Here is a 27,016-nt window from a genome sequence, read left to right on the forward strand (position 1 = left end):
AACAGTCTATTATAAATTCTTCTGGGAAAGCATACTACAAATAACTGAAAACAAACCTGATTCTGTGAACTTGGCAGTGAATGTATAACAGAAAGCAATTCGGCCCTGGCCCCTGGATGATTGATTAAACATTTTCTTCCCTTTACCTTCCATTCATGCTGTGTTTATCAAGAGGAAAGAGAAAAGATATGTTAGGAAACAAAGTCCACTTTAGACTAATAACTTACAGTAGTAATCAACGACCTCTAAGCGGTTGTTTATTCATTTTTCTCAGGTTTTAATGTTCCTAAATATTAACTATTCTACATGGGTTTCTGCAGAAGACGAGGCCCTGGCTTCATCATATTCCCAAGCCCCACCAGCTAAGCAACGACACGAGATGTATCTGAGCTTTTTTGAGGGCACATTCCTGCAGCTTCCTGTGGACAGTTATTAGTCTGAATTCAGTAAAGAAACAAGAACGCTGTGTACTCAGTAAATCTACGGAAAACTTCATCTCCTAGCTTGTGTGGGAGGAGAGGTCCCTGTGAGCATGCTGTTTCTTTGAAAGGACTAGAAATCTGTTGGTTCTGTACAGATGTCGAAAGCACCCAGAGCCAACATCCTACAAACCTAGTAAATAAATAATTATGATCCAACCCTATACAAGATAATGGTGGGAATCTGAACTTAGGATATTCTTGACATATATCGTATTTGTTGTTATTCTATAAAAACTCCAGAAAACCCGCTTCTATAAGCATGTAAAATTAACACCAAACCTCCTCAATGAAACACTATTTTAATGCCTTGATGTTTTTGAGAAATATCTAGTGTACATCATAGTGATGAGCTGCAAAACTAGTGCCTCCAACGATATTTGAAGTATGAATTTGAATTTAATGAGGGCCCTTTCTCAACTCTCACTCTTATTTTTTTTTTTCTTTCTCTTCTCAAAAACAACTACTCAGATGTCACAACTCTATAACCTCCTATTCCTGCAGCCGTTGTACTAGTACTTGGTTGTCTACTCTGAGTTCAGCCCCTAAAGTTGTTGTGTCAGTGGTTAAGAACATAGGCCATCCCCAGAACAATAGCCCCAGCATAGATCTAGAGGGAGTTTGGACCAGGAAGTCTTCTAATACTACTTTCTCTTAAATGCTGTTGGGAAATTGAATCCGGATAAGGGAGCAAACACAGGAGCATGTCCTCCCTCTCTCTCTCTCTCTCTTGTTCTGTCTTTCTCTCCTTGATGCTCAGCCTCTTTAACATTTCCAGAATCACCTCTCTATCATGGGTGGGAACTCGTCACTGCTGCTCGTGTTGTCTGAGGCTGTCCAGGTTGGTAAAAGGTGACTACTGTAACAGTCAATTGTATAATTTTTCTTATTTGCTCAGGAATAACAATAACAAGTAACAATAGTTTTTTTCTGTGTGGTAGGCATTGTTCTAATCATTTCACACTTGATGTCACACAATAACAACAACAACAATCCATCAGGTAGCTTTATAAAGTATTATTATTATTATCTGCCTTTACAGAGGATACTGAGGCACAGAATGATTAAATTGTCCAAGGTCACACAGGCAGTAAATGGCACAGCCACTCTGAACCCAAGTAGCCTGTCTCTAAAGTGTATGCTCTTAAACATTCTGAATATACACACAAACGCACACTCACACACACAATTATACAAAGCTCCGGGCACATTAAAAAAAAAAAAAATGAAAAGACCAAACCCACTGCTGTCGAGTTGATTCTGACTTACAGCGGCCCTTTTTACAGGACAGAGTAGAACTGCCCCATAGAGTTTCCAAGGAGTGCCTGGTGGGTTTGAACCGCTAACCTTTTGGTTAGCAGCCGTAGCACTTAACCACTATACCACCAGGCACTACATAGGTGTAGCCAAATCTACATAGGTGTAGATTTGGCTACATAGGTGTAGCCAAAATCTGAGACACATACATGTAAGAACAGATTTACAGGATTACATGCACTCACTGGTACCCAGATTTATAAACTTACTGAAATGAAAGCTCATTAGTTGTGCAAATATAAAATTTCATTTTGGGGAAAAAAAAAACACAAACATTTTCAAAAGTATTTTTTTACTCCTCGTACAATGGAAAATCATAAGACTGGAGCAAGGAGACCTATAGTTTCTTCTTCAAAAGCTAGTCCAGGAGACATGGAGTTACAGTACACAGATATTAGATCAGCTGTAGAAGTACAGTTTTACTATAAAGATGCAATGAAATGACATAGGACAAGAGTAAAAAATAAAAAAGAGGGTGTGGAAAAGAAGTAAAGACATGGAAGGAGGCACTAAAAATTAAAAATGAGCAAAAGGTGACAAATGAAGGGAATATTCAAAGAATGAGCCTGTCCCTGTGTTGGCAAGAGTAGGGAGTTGGTAGACAAGTGTCAGAGGGTGGGGTTATATGGACAGTCACCCTAGGGACCCTAGTTTGTCAATCTACATATAATGTTAGGGATATTAGAAATATAGCTAGCCTATGAGACATGTTTGGAAATCCTGGTGGCATGGTGGTTAAGAGCTATGCCCGCTAACCAGGTGCTCCTTGGAAACCCTATGGGGCAGTTCTACTCTGTCCTGTAGGGTTGCTATGAGTCAGAATTGACTCAACAGCAATGGGTTTGTTTTTTTGGTTTATGAGACATTTTCAGTCTTGGGGAGCTCTTGTCTATTATCAAACCTTTTTCTAAATATTACTATGACTCCATAATTAAAATTCTCTAACATTTTAGGGTTTGAGGTTGAACCTTTCCAAACACTAAATCAGTTGGGATTTCCAACAGCCACACTAAAGTGATGCTTCTATGCAAATGGGAAAACTTCAAAATAAGGTATCTACACAGATTTTTATTTAGATACTTGCAAAATCCACCTCTCCCTCCGAAAGAAAGAAATTCTCTCTGAGGCTCCCTTGAGACAAAGAATGAGAGATGGATTTTTTTTTTTTTTTTTTTTTTTTTTTTAATGAGTACACATCTAGGTTTTGTTCCAATAGAATGACACAGAATCTGGCCCTGTATTTAGACCTCCTGCTCCAAGATTTTATTTTAATTCTAAACAAGTGTTCCCACACGGGGACTGAAAACAAAACAGGAAAATGTTGCTTAAGTTTTCCTTTGTGCTGTTATTATATGTCTTTCAAGTGTACTGATTGTCCTGTCCTACCGATGTAGGTCATTGTACTCTCCATTGCTTTTTTTCCTCTTCAGGACTTTTTCTAACAGCTCTCCACATTAGGGAAGGACATGTTAGTCTTATACATATTTTTGATATTAACATATTATTTTCCCCTTCTCCCTAAAATTTGAGGGTTTTAGTACTTTTTGTTTAGTAGAATTTACCATAAACTACAAATTCTTTTTTTGCACACCATTATTTTACTTACTAAAATACTTAAGTACTAAAACTGTTGTAACCAATTTTGTGTATTATACTCTTAGTAAGACTTCAGGGCTGGTGGTTCTTTTCTGTGTAGTTGATTGCTTAGCTCTTGATTCATAAACATATTCTAGTTGCGGTTTTGATCAGTATGTAGGATCACCAAGAGGGTCTACTAATACAGATCCATGCCAGGAGGCATTATCAAGTCTGGAAGTAACCCTTGGCTTAGTGATCCTTAATGCTCTCATCTTTCTCACACCTTACCCCTTCCCAGAAGACCAAGACCCCTTCTGATCTGGTGATTAGTCCTGAGTTGTGATTTGGAGTATGGTAAGCAGTCTATCTTAGGAAGTCTAGAACGGATGGAAATGCTTGGATAAATCTGACCCAAATTCATGAAGAAAATCCAAAAGCTAGGGAAGTCAAAGACTAAAGATAATTCCAGAGGAGCAAGAGCAGGACAATAAACAGGAAACGGAGTTAAATTACCAGAGTAAGCCATAGCCAGGGTGAGAATGGAAGCAAGTCAGGAGAAAGGAATGGAGGAAGGGGTACGTGAAATAGGAACCGTGGTAAAGTTTCTGTCACTAGAAATCTTCAAATAGTGCCTAGCACACCACTATTATTTATTCAACAAATGCTCTGTGAGGTAGTGTAGTGATGAGATGAGAACAGCCCAAAAAGTCTGTCTAAAACTGAAACACATCCTAACTATATGAACTCAGCCATGTTTCTTAAAATTTCAACGTCTATTTTCTCTTGGAAAAGCAGAAATAAATATAGCACCTACTTCACGACGTTGTTGTAGGCACTAAAATGAGTTAATACTATATGAGTTATTACGTTCAGCTCGCCCGTAAGCGTGTCTAGCACCTAGTAAGTCTTCAATAAGAACAGACATTGTTTTGATGTGCAAGGTCTTGTGTATCGTAGAGGATTTTCTGAAATAAGTATGGACTTGGAATAGATGACTAATAATTCTATTGTCTTAGGCTGTCTCTGGTTGAAGCGCACCAAAAACAAAATTTGGAGCAATGCAAATGTTTGAAGAGAGTGAGTGAACTTTCCTTTTGGTGATTTTCCCACATGGTATGCTCTGAAGCTGCTTCTGTGAGATTCTTTCCTGGTTCTGAATTTCAGATTATGGCTGTACCCCTTAGCATGCCATGACGGCATGAAAGTTTAGCAATGACATCTGCATTTGATAAAAATTTCAATGAGAAGTTACCCCAAAAGACTAAGAAAACATGTTTTGACAATTCTTCTTTTACCTAGGTGTTATATACTTTATCATATTATATACTTTAGAATGTAGATATTAAATACTTTAACTGGAAAAAAAGAAAAACACGATAAAAAAAGTTTCAACTTGGCATATTGTTTATTATTATTTGAAGAAATTTAAAAATGTAGGTAAAATGAGCTCTTGTGTGTCAAGCTCCTTTCAGAACAAAAATGGGGTGAGGGTTGAGTTTTGCATTTAATAATGTTTTTCTCTCTTTAAAAATTTCCAGCACTTGGTTGTCATTCTATAAGGGTTTTATTCATCATGACCAAAGGGAATGATAACCAGATCTTCCATTCAGTTGTGCTGGATTATTGATCACCCATCTGGGCATGTTTCAGATGAAAATAACCTAAGCCCATCTTGAACAAGGAGCTTAGAAATCAATGCTTTGCTGGATTGTTTTGAGTTGTATGAGGCAAGAGCACCAGAAGCTTTTTGAAAAGGAGCATACCAATTTTGAGACTTTGAGGAAATTGAAACTCCTAAAGCAGCTGAGACTTTGCTTCTATTTTCTGACTGTTCTAAAAAACTTAGCCCTCCTATGTGTTAAGTAGTTCCACAGGAGTTAGAAAGCACTGCCACATGAAACCTGCTGTTGGTACAAAGAAATGGTGCAACTAAGTCTGATGCAAAATAAAAGACAAAGAGAAAACAAATCTATATTTACTTAAATTAGAATTTACGTGCATGCTAGCCATTTAAGACTTTGTCCAGTAGAGAAGTTATAGAAACTTTTGAGGCACGTTATTTAAAAAAAAAAAACAAACTACAGACTTTGGATGAAAAATACACTTTGAAAAGCAGATTTTTTTATTATGCTGCAGTTTATTAGTCATTATTGCTTTGACAATGAAGAATCTGTTTAAATATCTTATGGAAGGCAAAGCTGTCATCAAGGTGTGACAAATGCAAGAATTTTGATTCTAAAGAACAGGGGAAAAGCAATTTAAATTTCAGGAACAATTGGAACCAAGTAGGTGTCAAAAGCAAAAATATTGTCTTCTGGGAGAGTGAAAGATCTGTTAAGACTAAACCCGAGGGGTAGAGTTGTTGTTGATAGAGCCATATATTGCTAAACAGTTCATTAAGCTGACATTTCCTCGTATTCTTGGAGTAGATTAGTTAAGGAAATTAAGGACATGCTACAGTCCTTGACATTTTATGTATTAAAGCATTACTTTTCAAGCAACTCAGCAGTCAGCCATGTTTCAGCAGTTGCTTTAGTTGGGCTGGTAAACTTCTGATAATAGTTGGATAGTTATTAAAGATGTTCCAAACTAATTACAGTGCATTGCGCTCTACATAAAAATAAGGTCTTTTTAGTTCTGTTTAGTAGGAATACTGTGGCACCTGAAGGGATGCATCCTTTTATACAAGTATACCCCATTATTTTTCTCTTGAGATTGGCTCTGCTTGTGTTTTAAATAATTTTTAGTTGCTTATCCAAATATTGAGGCTACAGAGATACCCATATAATGTCCTTTTACAAGTACTAAAACCTTTGCAGCTATAGAGAGATTTATTTGATTATGGAAAAAAAATGTTAAAATTCATGATGTACTTCCTATACATGGAATTAAAAATATAGACAAAATATTGACCCTATAGGACAGAGTAGAACTGCCCCATAGGGTTTCCAAGGAGCGTCTGGTGGATTCAAACTGCGGACCTTTTGGTTAGCAGCCATAGCACTTAACCACTATGTCACCAGGGTTTTCACTTAAAATATATACAAAAAAAAAAAAATAAAAAGTCACTTTTAAAGGTTTTACAGAATATGCAAAGTATGAATCTTTTATTGAGGAATGAGTTAATTAATTAGTTACTGGGAATCTACCATGTGTTACTCATGTTAAGTACTGAGGCTATATGTAGATGAGACAACTTTCCTACCCTCATTGAATTTATAGTCTAATAACAAATACAAGCAAATAAACAGGCAATGGTAATAGAGGAGAGACACGGGAACTTGGAGAAATCATAGCATGAGCTCTTAGATATAGCCTGAAGGTATTTCTGGAAGGTAGGAATTTTCATCTCAGCTGAAACCTGAAAGATGTGTAAAGTATATCCCTGCAATGGGAAGCACTGGGGAGACAGAGAATGTGCTTGATGAAGAGACACAGAGATGAGACAGACCATGGACAAAAGGAAAAGTGAAAATGATTCAGTGACCTGGAAAATTGTAGACATCCAATAAATATTTTTCAATGAATGAGCAGCTGATGAGTGAATGAGAAATACTGGAACATGAAGAAGGGAACCAGAGATAAAGCTTGAGAGATAAATGTATTATTTAAGTCATCAGAGTACCTAATTTTTAGGAATTGCAAATGCAGTTTTTGGATTGATAAAAATAATCATAAAAATGATAGTTGTCACAGAAAATGGTAAAATATGGAAGGGAAAGGAAAATGGAAACTTCAAGTAAACTGTTCCTGATCTAACTGGAAATGATGGACTGGAAAAGATTGATTCCCTAATTTCCCAGTTGGTCAATAAGGCAGTAAAGAATCTTAAAAGATAGATAAATCTCTCATCCTAAATGTTTAAATATTAAATTTTTTATTGTCTCATAATATCTTGGTCATCTAGTGCTGCTATAACAGAAATACCACAAGTGAATGGCTTTAACAGAGAGAAATTTATTCTCTCACAGTCTAGGAGGCAGAAGTCTGAATTCAGGGTGCCACCTTCAGAAGAAGCCTTTTTGTCTACATCGGCTGTGACGGAAGGTCCTTGTCATCAATCTTCCCCAGTCAAGGAGCTTCTCAGCACAGGGACCCCAGGTCCAAAGGGCGCACTATTCTCCTGGCTCTTGTTTCTTGGTGGTATGAGGTCCCCATGTCTCTCTGCTCACTTCTCTCTTTTATATCTCAAAAGAGATTGGCTTAAAACATGACCTAGTCTTATAGATTGAGTCCTGCCTCATTAACATAACTGCCACTAATCCCAGCTCATTAACATCATATAGATAGGATTTACAACACATCAGAAAATCATAACAGATGACAAAATGGTGGACAACCACACAATACTGGAAATCATGGGCTAGCCAAGTTGATATACCTTTTTTGGGGGGGACACAATTCAATCCATAACACATATTATAAATGACATATTATGCAACTTTCATTGTTTACCCAATATAATTTTACTACTCATGCATTTATTGTCCCATATATTTATGTATTTTCACATTTTTATAACATTTAAAAAATCTTAGTATTGCATTGATTTAAAGGCTTTTAAAAGTGCAGTAAAACCTTTCTGAAAATGTGAAGTTATATTTTAATTACTATTTAGTTACCTATAATAAATTTTTTTTTTTTTTAATAAAATTAGTGGCAATCCCTAAAGATAGTAATCAAAATAAAGATAGTAATACACTTAGTAAAAACTTTTTTTCTAGAAATCAGGTACCCTATAACCTTTAATTAGCCTTGTTGATAGTTGTTGAATGCCCATAGGGTTAAAGTAGTGTACTCTATAATTCTAATATATTTTATTGTTTTTTCATTGATTCTTTTGTAAATAATGGTATATCAAATTTATGGGTTGGGCAATGATAGTTAGGAGATGATATGACCAAAGAAGGAACTAACCAGTGGATAAGGCCCACTTATGCCTCCATTTCTTATGTAATTCTCCTCAGCTGAAAATTATCTGTCAAAATGAAATTGATATAATAGAAAATAAAGTTAATTAACATTTAACGAATATTAACAAACATAGTAGGATTGAATATAAGGAAATCATGGATCAAAGCTGGTAATTTCCTAATATTCACTAAATCATCTTCACTCAGAAAGCTTGGGTGGAAGATGATATGAATGATTACTAAATTTAATTTCATTTTTTGAAACTAGCACACTCAAAAATTTACTTATAGGCTAACAGAAAAAATCTTGTCAATTATTCTGTGAAATTCTTTTTAGATAGAAGGCTATTTGAATTCATTAAATATTTCACTTAATTTTTACCAGACACTGTCCTGTTGCTGGGAATTTTATCAGTGAACAAAACAGATAAAAATTCCTGAAGTCTTGGGGCTTATGTTCCAGTCGGTAGAGAGAAACAATAAAAAAGGTAAATAAGTTAAGTCATATTAGTTATATGTTGTAAGGCAAGTATAACATCAACTACAGAGAAAAATGAAGCAGTTAACAGGAAATGAGTGCCAGGGTAGCATTTATACTATGAATAGATAGTCATGAAAGAACTCGCTGAAAAGCCATCATCTAAGCAAGGCTTGAAGGAGATGAGGAAGTGAGCATGTGATATCTGGGAGGAAAACATTTCAGTCAGTGAAACCCCAAGTCAAAAACCCTGACGTAAAAGCCTGTCTGCATGTTCTAACTAAGATGGCTGCCTGGCTGGAGCAGTGTAAATGACGGTGAGATTAGGAAAAGAACCTGAAAAGTAATTGTTCTTATGGCACTGGTGGTAGAGGTTACAGATGATTTAGGTTTTCATAGTTCATTGTAAAGATTTTGGGTTTTATCAGGAGTGGGATAGAACAGCACTGGAAGGTTTTAAGGAAGAGGGTGACATGAAATATTTAAATATTTTAAGTATTTAGCTGTTGTGTTGAAAATAAACCCTAGGGATGTAAGGGTGGTAGCAGAAAGACTCATTAGGAGGCTATTGTAGTGACCCAGGTGGACTATGATGAAAGCTTGAGCCAAGATGGTTTTAGTGCAGGTTGTGAGAAGTGGTTGGATGCTGGGTAACTTTTGAAGGTTGAGTCAAGAGGATTTGTAGACAGATTGGATGTAGAATGAAATAAAATCAGAGGAGTCAAGCATGACTCCAAATTGTTGGTCTTGAGTATTTGGAAGGATGAAATTGCTATTTAGTGAGATTGAAACACTGGGGGGCTGAAGAGCAGGACCTTAGTTTGAGATGTTTTAGATGCCTACTAGATGTTGTTGCTGTTGTTAGGTGCCGTCAAGTTGACCCCTATGTACCAGAGAACAGAACACTGTCCAGTTCTGCGCCATCCTCACAATCATTGTTATGCTTGAGCCCATTGTTGCAGCCACTGTGTCAATCCATCTTGTTGAGGGTCTTTCTCTTTTCTGTTCACCCTGTACTTTACCAAGCATGATGTCCCTCTCCAGGGACTGACCCCTATGACAACCTAGTCAAGTAAATTTATCAAGTAGGCAGTTTTACATTCTGATCTTGAGGGGAGATAACAGGCCTAGGGATTTAAGTGTAGAAAACATCAGTATAGATGGCATTTAAAGCCATGAGCTTTGATGGTATCACTAAGAGATAAGTGTAGATAGAGAAGAAAAGGAGGCCAAGGGCTGAGCAGCGGTGGACTACAATATTAGAAAGTTAGGAAGGAGCGAAGTTGTAGCAAAGGTGATCATGAAGAGGTAGCCAATAAGATAGGAGGAAAACAGACAGTGTGGTACCCTGGAAGCCAATGAAGTTATCAACTGTTTCAGATGTTGCATATAAATCAAGTAAGGTGAAGACTGAGAATTGGTCATATAGTTACTTATGGGATGGACCTTGGTGACCTTCCCAAGAGCAGTTTCAGTAGATTGGAGAGAGCTCAGCAGAATAAGAGCCTAGTGGAGTAGACCAAAAGATTCCTAAAGGCTAGCCAGAGGCAAAGCCAAAACCTTTGTCCTTTGATAGAAAGACAATGATAAATTTTTACGTTGTCCCTTGTCCTCGCTATTTCTGGTATACACTTTTTCATACAGCCCATCCCTCTATTCCTAATATACAGTTTTTCCACAGATTAAAATTAAAGTGATTAGGTTCAGCTTTCAAAGCTATCATCAAAATTTAACTTTCTCTCTTTTTTTTTTTCTTTGAAATAATATATTAAGCATGATTGGATTTAAGAGAGCCCCAGATATCTCAGCCACTCATGTGTATAGAAGTTCTTTGGCCACACATAGAGGTAATTAATCTCCTCCTACATGTATGGATTTTATTGTTCCGTCTCCTGGGGTCAACGTACTTTCAAGGTATTAGACCTATCTCATTTTTTTCATAGGTAGGCTCTCAAAGACTGATAATTCAAGTGAGATTTTTTAAACGTTTTAAAAGAACAGCAACTTGTCAACTCCACCCACTTCTACTATTCATTTCAAAGTTTCTGGTACTGTTAACACTCGTTAAGCAGCCGTCATTCTTCCATAGATCCATTCACTCAATGAACTTCTATCACTGGGGTAGGTATTAGGACTGTAGCTCAGGAATCTAAAGCAGTTGTAGTTATATAAATATAAAAGCATAATAATAAGATGCAATTGTCCACACTAGAAATATTATTTGCTGCACAAACTATTTTTTAACTGCATTCTAATAACAAAAAAATACCATGACATTGCAGAAGTCTTCTTTATGTACAAGGGAAATACGATTTGCACAGTATGCTTACACAAAACAAGTTATTTGGGTGAGTAGAGTGTTATATTGATTTACATATTTGGTCACAGAAAGGAATCTCATGAGGGTTCCCCTCCCCCCCCCCACTTTATCTGTTGTGAAAGCTCGTTTCAGAAAAGGGGGTATTTTTGAAAATCTAAAAAAAAAAAAAAAACAACAGATCAGTAAGCATAGGCTGATATCTTCAGTTGGAATGATTTCCTGTGACAGCATGAGCCAACACCCACCAACATGTGTATAATGAAAACATGTCAGAAGACAATAGACTGCCACAGTTTTCCCAGGGCCTCACAGCAAGCCAGTGGTGGGCTTGGGGGCTGACACTTTTCATCTTCCTTGAAGATAGACACCCCCCAGTTGTCACCCCATAGGAAATCAGGAAGTATGCTAACTATCCAGTGGACTTGGAATTAAACAGCATTGTGCCAGTGGAAATATTCTATCCAATGTTATGATTTATTTTGAAGGAGAGTGGAAAAAAAAAAAAGATGGAAGGAAGCTGCATACAACATGGCCAAACAGCTGGCTGGTTTTATATCACAGAAACAGCTTGGGACTAACTATACTCGAAAGATCTGTTGGCAGAGTAGCTTGATGAAAATACCAAAGCTGTGAAGAGCAGTGTTCTTTTTCTGAACCCTTTATATAACCAGCTTATAGTTTATTAACCTAAATGAGAACATGTGCACCATTTTTTAAAGTTCCTACCTGTTTTTTTACTTGTTTAAATGGAGAACTTACTGATTCCGTACATAGCACAAGTGTGGTTCACCATGGCATGAATACCCAATAAGCCTTAATAATTCAGAAACTTTAATCCTAGACATGTAAAGATTTCCTACTCTCTTTCAAATAGTATTTTGTTGGGCCTGTCAAAGGAGAACCTGATAAGACAGAAATTTAAGCATGGATTCAAAATTAATCTCTAAGGGAAACAATTTAATTGGTTCATGCATTTATTTATTCATTTTTTTAACATTTAATTGATACCTCCTTAAGCAAAAGAGACAGTTTAATTTTAAACATATTTCTATCTCACATGCTAGATGCCAGACTACGGATTATATAAGATCTGCTTTGCTCTTTTAGAATTTCCTTTATTAAAGAGTATACAGTATTTGGAGATTCCATATTTTAGGAGACTGCATTCTATCATCCCAAAATGTGTTAATTAAATGAGTTTATTCTTTACTAAGTATCCAAGATAGATTTAATTAGCTGGGAAATTTCGTATTTTTATAATGAGGCATTTTAAGTCTATTCTTTGTGATGCCAGAATCAGCTTCTCGTTTCAAAGTTGGCCATATTTCTCTACTGACTTAAATAGTTTATTGGCACTCAGTTTGTAAAATGCTCTCTGGGGTTATCTAAGTGCAGGATTTTAGGAATGGAAATATGTACTGTGGCTTCTCCTGTCAAAAAATGTAATTAACACACATGATATATCCTCTTGCGAAAGTGGGTAAAACTTTCCAGTGAGTCTCTTCAAACCTCAGGCTCCCCAGGCACACCAGTGGCTGCCCGTGTGTCTCCCTCCCCAGCACAGGACTTCTCACTTCTTGCACACACACGCTAATGTCGCGTGTGTGTGTGTGTTTTCAGTTCAAAATCTACTATTCAATTCCTATTTCTTTAACAATTTTGATTTTATTTAATGTGTTGCATAATAATCTATTTACAAGTTACAAAAAAGTGTGTACTATTTTCTGTAAATGTATATTTACCTCTTCTTTTTTTTTTTTAATGGCTGCACATGAGCCACTATCTAGTCATATAATTTATTTAGCCAGTTTTTTTTTTTTATGTTGATGAATATGAAGGTTGTTTCTAGTCTCTTGTTATTAGAAGAAAAATCCTGTAAGAATAACTTATACATTTGTATATTTACATAAATTGAATATGTCTGTAGAATAAGTTCCCAGAAGTACTTTTGTTGGGTTAAAAATTCCACTTGTTTGTAATTTTGATAGTTATTGCTAAATTGACTTCCATAGGGGTTTGTGCCATTTGACACTCCCACCTCTAAGTGTGTGAGAATGTCTTTTCCCCCTCAGTCTTGCCGTCAGAGAGTATTACCAATATTTGAGAACTTGAAAAAATGGAAAAAAGGACATCAATGTTGTTTTAGAGAACACTTCTCTGATTATGAATGAAGTTTAGTATCAATTTTTTAACAACTATATTACCTTTTTTTTGAACTGTCTTCGTATCTTTTGTCCATTTTGGTGTTATTTTGCTGGTCTTTTTTCTTACTGATTTATAGGAGTTCTTTAAGTATTAGAGAAGACTCTTTTACTTGTGACAGGAGATTTTTTTTATTGTTTGTTATTTTATCAAACACTTTATACCTCATTAGAATATTCTGTTCTTGTGAAATCCCTGTGAGAGCATGTGGGCCTGGTACTACTCTCCAGGGGTAGTTCCTTGGTATTTGATATCCTGTTTACATGGAAAATGGTATGATTACATTTTATCATCTGGTATCAATTGTGTTAAATTATTTTCCTATAGAATTAGCCATCTCATCCATGTTTTAATGTATTTTTACAGAGGGTGTTTTTCAGAGTGGCTTATACCCTTGGTAAATTTTTATTGTCTTGATCTATCAATTATTTTTAAAAAGCCTATTGAAAAATCTATGATTGTAGATTTGTCTAGTTTTCCTTGTAATGCTACCAATTTTTTATCTTTATATTTTAAGGCTATATAATTAAATGCTTTCAAGTTGAAAATCTTTTTAAGTTCTTGATGGGTTTCTGATTTTGTCTATAATTTTGTAACATTTTTTAAAACCAAATTTTGTGGTTTCCCATTAGCTATATATCAGATTCTTAAATATTTAGGGCACAATTATTTTCAAAAAAAGAGTGATCGGAAATCCTAGGAAGGTGAAATTGATAAAAGTACCTTGGAGCAGAGGAATATGGGTAGTTATAGTATATAGACAATACCTAAGATGTAAACAGTTGAATTGCAAAGACAAGTATCAGACGTCCATAAAATGCCTCAATTATTTCATTGCATTCCAGCCAGTAAACATGAGCCTGTATCTGCCTAACTAATTGGAAAAAGGGAAGCTTACCTTTTTTTTTTCTCCAAGGAAAAAAATCAAATTAAAAACACTCATTTATTTAATTTTGGTTAATTTAATTGTTAAATTGTTTTTCACATTATTTAGATTCACATCTCTTTGATCAATGGAAGACCAAGTGCTGATGACCCTTCTCCTGAACTGCTGGAATTTACCTCAGCTCGCTATATTCGCCTGAGATTTCAGAGGGTCCGCACCTTGAATGCTGATTTGATGATGTTTGCCCACAAAGACCCAAGAGAAATTGACCCCATTGTCACAAGAAGAGTAAGTTATGATAATCACTTTGGCACTTGTGAGTGAAATTACACCCATCATTTTCACTGTTGGTTAAAGGGTAAAAGAATTTAAAAAGAAGATTTCTGTAAGCGATCTGTGGAAGTACGTATTGTCAAAGACTTTAAAATTAGACCTTGGTTCAGACCTAAGCTCCGCCACTAATTAGGTATGTAACAGTTGTCAAAGTTTTTAACATTTTTAAATTTCAATTTCTTCCTTGTAACAATGAGGTATAATAATTTTATTTTTGAGAATGAAATTAGATAGTTTCTGGTGCTTGAGGTGATCACTACTACCATACAAGTGACTTCGAGGAGTTACTACTGAAGTGCGGGAGCTTGAAACATTTTTGGCCATAACCTACACAAAAATACATGTTATATCTTAGCCCACTGCATACGCATGTGCACACATACACAGAGAGAGAGAGAGAAACATAAAGAGAGATGTCTTAAATTTTAAGATACGTGCGATCAGCTGGTGATCTTGTGGAAATACATACCCTGATTCAGCAGGTGTAGGGCAGGGCAGGGATCCTGCACTTCTGCAATTCCCAAAAGATGTTGGTGCTGTCCGTCTGTGGACCATTTTGGTTTTATGCCCCATTAATGAGTTACAACCCATAGTTTGAAATAGAGCTGTTCTAGGGGGAAACTGATTCTATATACTGTTGTATTTTCCATTACAAATAGATTATCAGAAGAAAAAAAGGTTTAAGCTTATTTTCAGTATATCTTTGAAATGAGGAAGTAGCTAACCTAAGCTCTATTTTCCAGTTGTTTTTGTTGTTAGGTGCCATTGAGTTGGTTCCAATTCATAGTGAGCCACTGTACAACAGAATGAAACAGTGCCCAATCCTGTGCCATCCTCACAATTGTTGCTATGTTTGAGCCTGTTGTTGCAGCCACTGTGTCAATCCATCTTGTTGAGGGTCTTCCTCTTTTTCACTGACGCTCTACTTTACAAAGCATGATGTCCTTCTCCAGGGATGGTTCCTCTTGATAACATGTCCAAAGAAACTAGCAAGAAACAAATTTTCTTCCAGGGAGCACTCTGGCTGTATTTCTTCCAAGACAGACTTCTTTATTTTTCTGGCAGTCCAAGGTATATTCAATATTCTTTGCCAACACCAAAATTCAAAAGCATCAATTCTTCTTCAGTCTTTCTTATTCATTGTTCAGCTTTTGCATACATATGAGGTCATTGAAATACATGGCTTGGATCAGGTACACCTTACTCCTCAAAGTGACATCTTTGCTTTTTAGCACTTTGAAGAGGTCTTTTGTAGCAGATTTGTCCAATACGGTACATAGTTTGATTTCCTGACTGCTGCTTCCATGAGCATTGATTGTGGATCCAAGTAACATGAAATCCTTGACAACTTCAATCTTTTCTCTGTTTATCATGATGTTGCTTATTGGTCCAGTTGATCTTCATTACTAAGTGCTTCAAGTCCTCTTTGCTTTCAGCAAGCAAGGTTGTGTCATCTGCATATCGCAGGTTGTTAATGAGTCTTCCTCCAATCCTCATGCCACATTCTTCTTTATATAGTCCAGTTTCTCAGATTATTTGCTCAGCACACAGACTGAATAAGTATGGTGAAAGGATACAACCCTGACGCACAGCTTTCCTAAATTTAAACCACTCAATATCCCCTTGTTCTATTCCAACAACTGCCTGTTTGTCTATGTACAGGTTGCACGGGAACACAATTAAATGTTCTGGAATTCCCATTCTTTGCAATGTTATCCATAAATTGTTATGATCCACACAGTCTAAGGTGATTGCATAGTTAATAAAACACAGGGAAACATCTTTCTGGTATTCTCTGCTTTCAGTAGTGACATGAAATTTGTGGGAGTATGATGTAGATGATCAGCCCAGGTTCCTATGAGTGATAGTTCTGTTTCCTTCATGGTCATGAGTCAGGAGACAATTCAACAACAGCTAAAAACAACAGCCTTACTCCCCACCACCGTATTCACTGGCTCACATCACCTTCCACATATACTACTACACACCAAGAAATTACCAAGAGATTCAGTTGGGTCATAAAGCCATAAAGCAAATCCATGCCAACACAATATCTACCGGATAGTGAAAAGTGTACTTGGGAAAGAGGATTGTAGGGAGAAACTAAGATTGTGTGTCAAAGCACTTAGTTATAGAGTGATCCTACTAAGTTCAGACCAGACCACTGCCACCAAATGCCAAATTGCTGAACTAGTAAGCTAAATATTGAAGGGCAGCCCTTCTCAAGGTTTCTGAATACCGCTTGCATGTTTTCTCTCCTCATTATTTAACTCTCCCACAACTAACCTCTTCATTATCACAAAATACAAATTTTAGTTATCCCCATGGAACATATGCCAGATGTTTTAATGCCATGGATTTTCTGATCTTGAAACAATCTTACCCTGTATTATATTTCAGCATATTGTAGATAGTCTCATGCAGAAGTAATCATTATTTTATAGCAATGCTTTAGATTCTTTGCTTGTTTAAAAAAAATCACTTTTAATTCTAATTTTGGCATGACTTTAAAAATATACTGTGGAAGGCTAAATAATATTGAAGTGAAATTTAATTTTTCCTGACAGTATATCAGAGGAAAAAAAAAATCAATGGCAATAAATACTATTCCTTTTTTCATCTTTTACAGAAGACAGAAGTGGGGGCTGGGGTGTACATCTGTTATTTATGACTGCATGTACATGAGCCTATAAGACAGTGCAATAGAATTCAACATATAAACGTATTTTTGAAAGTACTTAAGTTCACTAAATAGTCCGTGTAAATTTAAATACATATCTTCATGATCCAAAAGTGAAGCATTATACAATTCATATACAAAATGGATTTCCCAATTTTAAAAGCATCTACAAAAACTACTGTATCAGCTTTCTGAACAACTCACTGTATATGTATTTATATTATTAACTGATGAAGTTAAAAGCAGATTTTTACATTACCTAAACCTTCTAGCTAGTTCTACTAGTTCAAGGTATAGCAAATAAGATAATGTAAGAAAAAAACAGGTTTTAAAGGGCACTGTATCTAAACAACAAAAAAAGTAAAAATAAAGGGAGAGAGGGAAAGGAAAAAGGGAATTTGTAGTCAGGAAACTCAGATGTTTGAACCTACTTAACCTTGCTAAATCAGTGATTTTCATTTGTGTAAAGTGGAATAATAGAGCTATCTACCACGAAGGTAGTTATTTGGATTCATACGCAAATATGAGCTGCTCCAACAATTATAAAATTTCATACACATATTAATTAGAATTTTAAAAAATAGTACGGTTCTATAATTATAAATAATCATTAAAAATAGCTGGGTAGATTAAAGTAATTAGGAACATAGTACTGCATTAACTACAGACAGGAAGGTAATTGCATAGACATTTTAACTAATAATGAAGAAAAAAAGCATGTGTACTGAACATCTTGTTTATTCCTCACATTACTTTAAATCAAACTTTCAGCTACTTTTTGTTTCCTTTTTATATGATTAAGGAATGTATTGTTATGAGCAGCTTTTAATAATTGGTTGATTCTTTTTGAATTCATCAAGCAAAACAGTCTGCATGTGATTTGGGAATATTGAGGTGCTTATATTGATGTTACTAGGTGCCTTCAAGTCAGTTCCAATTCACAGCGACCCTATGTACAGCAGAGCAAAACACTGCTCAGTCCTGTGCCATCCTCACAATTATTGTCATGCTTGAGCCCATCGTTGCAGCTACTGTGTCAATCCATCTTGTTGAGGGTCTTCTGCTTTTTTGCTGACTTTGCCAAGCGTAATGTCCTTCTCCAGAGAATGATCCCTCCTGATAACATGTCAAAAGCACGTGAAATAAAGCCTCACCATCCTTACTTCTAAGAAGCATTCTGGCTGTACTTCTTCCAGGACAGATTTGTTTGTTCTTCTGGCAGTCCATGGTATATTCAGTATTCTTAACCAACACTGTAATCCAAATACATCTATTATTTTCAGTCTCCCTTACTCACTGTCCAGCTTTCACATGCACATGAGGCAGTTGAAAACACCATGGCTTGAGTCAGACGTACCTTAGTCCTCAAAGTGACAACTTTGACTTCAAACAATTTAAAGAGGTCTTTTGAAGCAGATTTTCCCAAAGCTATATGTCTTTGATTCCTTAACTGCTGCTTCCATGGGCATTGATTGCGGTTCCAAGTAAAATGAAATCCTTGACAACTTCAGTATTTTCTGCATTTATCATGAAGTTGCTTATTGGTCCCAATGTGAGGATTTTTGTTTTCTTTTCTTTTATGTTGAGGTACAATCCATACTGAAGGCTGTGGTCTTTGGTCTTTATCAGTAAATGTCTTAAGTCCTCTTTGCTTTCAGCAAGCAAGGTTTTGTCACCTCATACAACAGGTTCCACATGAGCACAACTAAGTGTTCTGGAATTCCCATTCCTTGCAGTGTTATCCATAATTTGTTATGATGCACACAGTCGAATGCCTTTGCATAGTCAATAAAACACAGGTAAACATCTTTCTGGTTTTCTCTGCTTTCAGCCAAGATCCATCTGACATCAGCAGTGATAGCCCTTGTTCCATGTCCTCTTCCAAATCTGACTTGAATTTCTGATATTTCCCTGTCATGTACTGCTGCAGCTGCTTTTGAATGATCTTCAGGAAAATTTTATTTGTGTGTGATATTATTCGGTAATTTCCACGTTCCATTGGATCACCTTTCTTTGGAATAGGCACAAGTATAAATTTCTTCCAGATGGTTGGCCAGGTAGTTGTCTTTCAAATTTTTTGGCATAGATGAGGGAGCTCTTCCAGCATTGCATTCGTTTGTTGAAACATTTCAATTGGCATTTTATCAATTCCTGTAGCTTTGTTTTTCACCAATGCCTTCAGTGCAGCCTAGACTTCTTCCCTCAATACCATTGGTTCTTTATTATATGCTACCTCTTGGAATGGTTGAATGTTGACCAATTCTTTTTCGTACAGTGAATCTGTGTATTCTTTTCATCTTCTTTTGAAGTTACCTGTGTCATTCAATATTTTGCCCATAGAATCCTTGAATATTGCAACTTGAAGCTCGAATTTTTTCTTTAGTTCTTTCAGTTTAAGAAATGCTGAGTGCATTCTTCCTTTTGGTTTTCTAACTCCAGATCTTTGCACATTTCATTATAATACTTTGTCTTCTTGAGCCACCCTTTGAAATCTTCTGTTCATCTTTTTAATTCATCATTTCTTCCTTTTTCTTTAGCTACTCTACATTCAAGAGCAAGTTTCTGAGTCTCTTCTGACATTGATTTCATTCTTTTCTTTATTTCCTGTTTTGTTAATGACCTTTTACTTTCTTCATGTATGATGTCCTTGGTGTCATTTGGCAACTCATCACGTCTTCGGTCATTAGTGTTTGTTGCATCAAATCTATTCTTGAGATGGTCTCTAAATTCAGGTGGGATAACTCAAGGTTGTACTTTGGCTCTCTTGAACTCGTTTTAGGTTTTTTCAGCTTCAAGTTGAACTTGTACATGCACAATTGATGGTCTGTTCTGCAATTGGCCCCTGGTCTTGTTCGGAGTGATGATATTGAGCTTTTCCAACATCTCTTTCCTCAGACATAATTGATTCGATTACTGCGTATTCCATTTGGCAAGATTCACGTGTATAGTCACCATTTATGTTGTTGAAAAAAGATATTTCCAATGAATAGGCAATTGGTCTTGCAAAATTCTTTCATGAGATTTCCTGCAGTTTTCTATCACCAAGGTCATATTTTCCAACTCTGGTCCTCCTTCTTTATTCCCAGCTTTCACTTTCCAATCAGCATTAATTATCAGTGCATCTTGATTGTATGCTTGATAACTTCAGACTGCAGGAGTTGGTAAAATTCTTCAGTTTCTTCATCTTTGGCATTAGTAGTTGGTATGTAAATTTGAATAATAGTCGTATTAACTGGTCTTGTAGGTGTGTATTGTCCTATCACTGACAGTGTTGTAGTTCAGAATAGATCTAGAAATGTTATTTTTATGGTGAATGTGACTCCATTTCTCTTCATTTTTTCATTTCCGGCATAATACACCACTTGTCTGTCAGTTTGTTCTACTGTAGTTGTTTGCATGTTGCTATGTTGCTGGAATCTATGGCACTGATATTTCAAATACCAGCAGGGTCACCCATGGTGGACAGGTGTTAGTAGAACTCCCAGACTGAGACAGACTAGGAAGAAGGACCTGGTAGTCTACATCTGAAAAATTGACCAATGAAAACCTTATGAATAGCAGTGGAACATTGGTCTAATATATTGCTGGAAGATGAGCTCCTCAGGTTGGAAAGCAATCATAATACAACTGGGGAAGAGCTGCCTCCTCAAAGTAGAGTAGAAATTAATGGTGTGGATAGGGTAAAGGTTTTAGGACCTTCATTTGCTGATGGGTCATGACTCAAAATGAGAGGAAACAGCTGAAAACATCCATTAGTAATTGGAACATGAAATGTATGAAGTATGAATCAAGGAAAATTGGAAATTGTCAAAAATGAAATGAAATGCTTAAAGGTTGTTACCCTAGGCATCAGTGAGCTGAAATGGACTGTTACTGGCCATTTTGAATCAGACAATCATATGGTCTACTATGCCAGGAATGAGGTTCCTGTAATGACAATAAAAAGATTTTCTTTGAAGGTACTAAGTAAGACAACTTTTATAAAGAATTATAGCCCTTGGCCCCAGATAAAAACTACTGTCAATAACAGGTGCTGTCTGTCCAATCGAAACTTCTAAAATGCCCACCTATCATAACATAAATTATTGGGCTCAAACGTAACAACAATTGTGAGGAAGGCTCAGGACCAGACATCATTTCCTTCAGTTGTACATAGAGTCACTATAAGTCAAAACCAACTTGACAGCACCTAACAACAGCAACAACATATATTATCCTTTCTTTGGCCTACTATTATCATACTAGGAGTGACTGCATCAGTTTTGCAAAGTGCTAAATTTCTTCGAAGAACACAGACTTGCTTCAAACTAAGGGTAAAAAAGAGTATAAAGTGTTTTAACTGACCATTTCTCTTTTTTTACTTTCATCTTGGAGTCTTCGTAACAGGATTTTTCTCTGGATTGCTTTTTGCAGTATTACTACTCCATCAAGGATATTTCGGTCGGAGGGATGTGCATCTGCTATGGTCATGCCAGGGCTTGTCCGCTTGATCCAGAGACAAATGTATGTATATTTATAGGATGCTTACACGAAACGCAGCCTTGAACTGTAAAATGCTTCATGTGAGGCTTTGCTGACAGGAAACGCTGTGAATGGGTGTCAGCTCCGTACTTCAACAGTGTAACAGAAGGCTGCGCCAGGGTGAAATAGAGCTGGCAGTTAGAATGATAGACTTTAAAGTCAGCCATCACGGTATCAGAAAACAGATTAGTTTTTTTTCTAAAAAGGTTCCAGACTGGTCTATTTATTTTGAAACTTCTGTAGCTATGACAGCCTGCTATATGATTTAGCTTTAGAGAATGCTTACCATCACTCAACCTGGCCATTTCTTTAAAATTTTTAATAAAAAAAAATTAATGCAAAATAATGAAAATGGACATGGAAGGAAATGCATAATGGCCATGAAACAGGATGCTGAGGTAGGGCAGGGGCAATAGCGAGTGGGGCGGAAGAAAATATTCAAGAGAGAGTTGAAATTGCCAGGCCAGAAAATGCTGGAATGCTTTCAGGAAGAATTTTTCATTAATGCCAATGTATTATGTGAATATAACCTAAAAGAAGAAGACGAATGAGTGTCTATTTTTTTCAATCATAAACAACCTGGTGAAGTATAAAATCATCTACTGTGGAGTAGACGGAAGAAGTATATTGAATAGTAAGATCATTGAACGTAGGTTGCGCTATGAGTTTTTTTTTTTTTTTTCTCTACTAAAAGTATAACACAAATGATATTACATTCAAAGCTAGTTTTCTGACTAATGGATTACAGTGTTATTTCCCAGGGAAGTTTCAAATACCCTGGTGTATTTGCGGGGGCAAGGTTCTAGTGCTGCTTTCTGCAGGGCATTGCAGCTCTCTATCAATTGTATTGATGGGCAATATTTCCCAAGCTTAGAGAGTCCACAGGAAGCTTAGGAGGGTCAGGTCCATGCAGCACACACAGACAGGAGGTTTAGTCCTGGGGGACATTTGGTTTCTATTCCACCTGTGCACCTCCATGCCTAGGAATCAGCTCCCTTCTTTGTTTACACGACCTAAAATGTTAATAATACTTTGAGGGAAGCCTTAAAATAAGACACATCCAGAAAACCTTCATATCCGAGGCATCAGAGAAGGAGAATCTAGCCTTCAACAGCAATCCTAATTGGGCTCCATGTTGTATTCCAAGCCTAAGCTCAGTGATTCCAGAACCAGCCTGGATCTCCCTGGGCTGGTGCTGGTCACATATACCAGCCCCAAGGCTGGAACCACTTTCTTCCCAGACCAACAAGAATTTTTACATAGTGGTACATAGTCTAGAGGTTTTTCTTTTTTCTTCACACTAAATTTAAGGGAAAGATCCTCATTTATGGTTTTATGTATTGCTAAAATTATGCCTTTCCCTCCCTCTTTGACTAGAAATCCCGTTGTGAATGTGAGCATAATACATGTGGTGATAGCTGTGATCAGTGCTGTCCAGGATTCCATCAAAAACCTTGGAGAGCTGGGACTTTTCTAACTAAAACTGAATGTGAAGGTATGTTCTTGAGAAGTCATAGAATATGTAATTCCTTCCTTCCTTCGAAACATATATTTTAAACATATTGTGATTTTAAGAAAATTCATATTTCTGATATATACGTTTTATCTGAGGCAATAGTTTGTCGATTATTTTTTTCTGTTATCTTCATTAATGAACTTTTCAAAGTTTTTTTTTTTTTTGAAAAATGTTTGCCAAACACCTATGAATTTACCACTGTGTTAGGATTGTGAGAAATAGATTAAAAAAAAAAAATTAGTATACACTTTTTGTCATCATAGTGAAACTGAAGCTTATAGCAAAATGTGTATATAGACTAATAGAAATGTAAATAAACCTTCAGCAAAGCAGAGACTAACCTTCTAAACACATAGGTTTATAAAATGGTTCTAACACCAGTGTTAGCTCCAGCTCCTTCTGTCTACTCCCTTAGCAACCCCCTACCCTACTCCCTCACTTAGTAAATAGACCTGCACACTCATCATCAAATAAAGGGAGAAAAGTAAGAGGTGAGAGATTATACCGTACTTGTTAGAGTCCATTTATTATCTGAAAAACAAAGAATACTGTGATTCATTACCTACCCATTGCCATTGAGTTGATTCTGACTTATAGCAACCCTAGACAACAGAGTAGAACTGCCCTATAGGGTTTCCAAAGAATGGCTGGTGGATTCAAACTGCTGACCTTTTAGTTAGCAGCTGAACTCTTAACTGTTGCACCACCAGGGCTCCATGATTCATTAGTCATACTTACTAAAGGACGGCGTTTGAGAGCAATAGCTGGGAAATTGAAAAGGTGACAAAGAAGGCAAGAAATAAAATTTGTGGAAAATGAATACTTTTTATAATAATAAGCATTAATATTTTAAACACACAGCTTCATATTAGTAACAACTGTATAGAACTACTAATATTAGGAGTGACATCAATGACAACTGTTATCATTGAACTATACTGTAACAATTTATTGGACAGAAACAACTGAGAAAAAACCAGTAGTGAAAATAGTAAGAAAACTGTTTCTGCAAATGTGACAACAAATACTTATTTATACTTTAAATTATTTACTTTCGAAGACAACCCATGTCTAGTTGTCCTAAAGGGAAATACTCAAGGAGTGTAGCAGATGATTTTATAGCCCAGTAGTGCCAAATGGCTTTACATGGTGACAAGGATGCTGGAGAAATGTCTGTTTCTGGTGATCTCCTCAGGCCAAGAAATGACCAAAAAACAGAAGCTTGTGCTGAGCTATAGACTCAGTGTAGTACGAAGCCCAATTCAGTTGAATTCAGATATTCATGTTTTAATGAATCAGCCCTAACCAAATTTTTTTTTCAGTTCAATAAATATATATCGCCTCCAAAAAAGGTTTGGTAGACATTTCAAACTAATACAAATTCTATGCATTTATTGACTAACAAATTAATTCAAATAATATGTATACCTATCACATGTCAGACATGATACGTCTTTAAAACGATTATAGCAAACTTTGATCATAAAATATTTCCCACTATGAAATATGTTTGTTTGTTTTTTACATTTAAGATTCTGATACACTATCAATGTCTTGTCTCTTCATTTTCTGGATCTTCTTCTTTAGCTTTTTGGCTTGGGTCTGCCTGCTTATAGAGAGATTTTGGTTTGGAAATCTCCCATCACTACGGGACATAGCTGGAGGTTGGGCCACCACTACCCACTGCTGTAGGAGACTATTAGAAGCTAAACCTTTATGTTCTTCAATGCCCCTCGCCCTCATCTTGCCAAAATCTCAGGTGCTTAGCAACTTCTCACACAGAGAGCAGATTTTCATTCCGAACAATGCATTTAAATCAAATGCCACCCAGGGGTATTTGCTCTCAAATCTCTGTAAATTTTAATTAAATTTCTCTTCTGCACGTGGAATATCAGCAATCACAGTGAAAGAGGCATTTGAAGGTAGGGGTGCTTCCTGTTGCTTCTGACATTATATCAAAAAAAAAAAACAGACAGTTATAATTTTGAATACACAAGCAGCAGTGTAAGTGGATCTCTAAAATCCTTCACCACCCTCCACTTGGGTACATATTTTAACACAGAGAACAAAAAGACAGATGGAGCTTGTTAGCAACAGGGGTAGACTAAGATAAGGGAGAGGAGATTTTTCACTTGCTATTATGACATTTTAAAAATAGTGGGATTATGAAGTATTTTCTTTATTTCTTTACAGGGCAGAGAAGAGATTGTATTTCCAAATTGAAAAATAAACATTTAAAATACAGAATTAAAGATGGGGACTTAACCATAAAATTGTGTATAAATATTATGCTTTTGGCAACGTGTGCATTTCTAAAAGCTTATGTGAGAATTTTCCTTTCCAGGTTGAATTGCACTCCAATCACCTTAATTTTTAGAAAAATCCTTATGTGACATGACAAATCCCTCTGTAAAATGACTAGTCACCTTCTAATTCATTTGAGTTTAATTTGGATTGTCATCAATCCAGCTTAGTTAAAGGAAGTTATATCTCCAAAGAGCAAAGCATATTCATTCCATTACTAAGCCTTTACTAAAGAACAGTTTCCTATCATGTGTCTTGTATGTCCTGTGAAATGGCAAACTGCTAATGACAGAGCAAAAAGTGGCTGTTGTGATCAGGTGTCACTCGTGTCATCTGAGGCTATCCAAGTAGAGCTGTACAGAGAGCAGGCCCCATAGACAACAACCAGTGCTGCAGGCTGAGGGTCCTTGCTGCGCGGAGTTTGATAGGAATGCTTTTCTAACATCAGTATTTTACCAGCATTAGCGCATGGCTATAAATATTATTAGTAAAACTAACTCTAAATAGTGTGAGATTAAGTTTGTATTACTTTATATTTCCCTCTACTTACACTGACAGTAGAAATTTTGACTGTTTCTTGCAATATATTTTTAGATCAGGGTTTTTAAGAATTCCTGCGTATTGTCCTAAAGATAAAACTACTTATACACCTGTTGTTGTCGAGTTGATTCCAACTCATAGCAACCCTTTTGGAAAAGTAGAACTGCCCCATAGGGTTTCCAAGGAGCTGCTGGTGGATTCAAGCTGCTGATTTTTTGGTTAGCAGCCTATCTCAACCACTGTGCCACCAGGGCTCCAATACTGCTTATAACTCCTAGTAATTTATACTTATTATTATGTGTTTCCTAGAATAAAGTTTGAAAACTCTCCAATAATATAGAAAACTATTATATTCTAAATCAAAAGTCAATAGATTGGGGAACGTATTTGCAACAAATATGACAAGACTATAACATCCTTGCTATATTAATAGAACTTACAAATCAAAAAGAAAAAAGATCAATAACCTTTAAATGATGTTCAAAACAGGCATTTCTGAGCAAAAAAAAAAAGACTTATAACCATACAAAAATATTATCACACTTATAATTAGGAGTCATTGAGTGGTACAAACAGTTAAGTGAGCCAAAAATTTCCAATCCACCCAAAGTGCCTCAAAAGACAGGCCTGGCAATCTGCCTTGAAACCCTATGGAGCAGCTCTAGTCTGCATACTTGGGGCCTCTAATGAGTCATAATCAACTCAATGGCAGCAAACAAGAACTACAAGAAGTCATAATTAAGGTAAAAAACAATTAAAACTACTAAAATTGCTATTTTTAACTTATCAAAGTGTTCACTCATTCAACAAATACTTAAATGCTTTCTATGTTGAAGAACTGGTGTCTTTAGGCGGGCGGTGCAAAGGTTAACATGCTTGGCTACTGACTGAAATGTTAGAGGGTTGGGCCCATCCAGAGGCACTTTGGAGAAAAGCCCTGGCGATCTAC

The 27,016-nt window shown here is 36.2% G+C and overlaps 1 protein-coding gene across 1 annotated transcript in view; it reads left to right on the forward strand.

Annotated features, from left to right (window-relative positions):
- LAMA2 (laminin subunit alpha 2) overlaps window positions 1-27,016 on the forward strand; it is a 559,790-nt gene that overhangs the window by 117,839 nt on the left and 414,935 nt on the right. Inside the window, exons 5-7 of the mRNA XM_064294826.1 lie at window positions 14,282-14,461; window positions 21,600-21,689; window positions 23,085-23,202. Coding sequence (XP_064150896.1) covers window positions 14,282-14,461; window positions 21,600-21,689; window positions 23,085-23,202 — 388 coding nt within the window. The remainder of the gene's footprint in view (window positions 1-14,281; window positions 14,462-21,599; window positions 21,690-23,084; window positions 23,203-27,016) is intronic.

The sequence above is a fragment of the Loxodonta africana genome, chromosome 1 (assembly GCF_030014295.1).
Source record: "Loxodonta africana isolate mLoxAfr1 chromosome 1, mLoxAfr1.hap2, whole genome shotgun sequence".
Taxonomy (NCBI): Eukaryota; Metazoa; Chordata; class Mammalia; order Proboscidea; family Elephantidae; genus Loxodonta; species Loxodonta africana.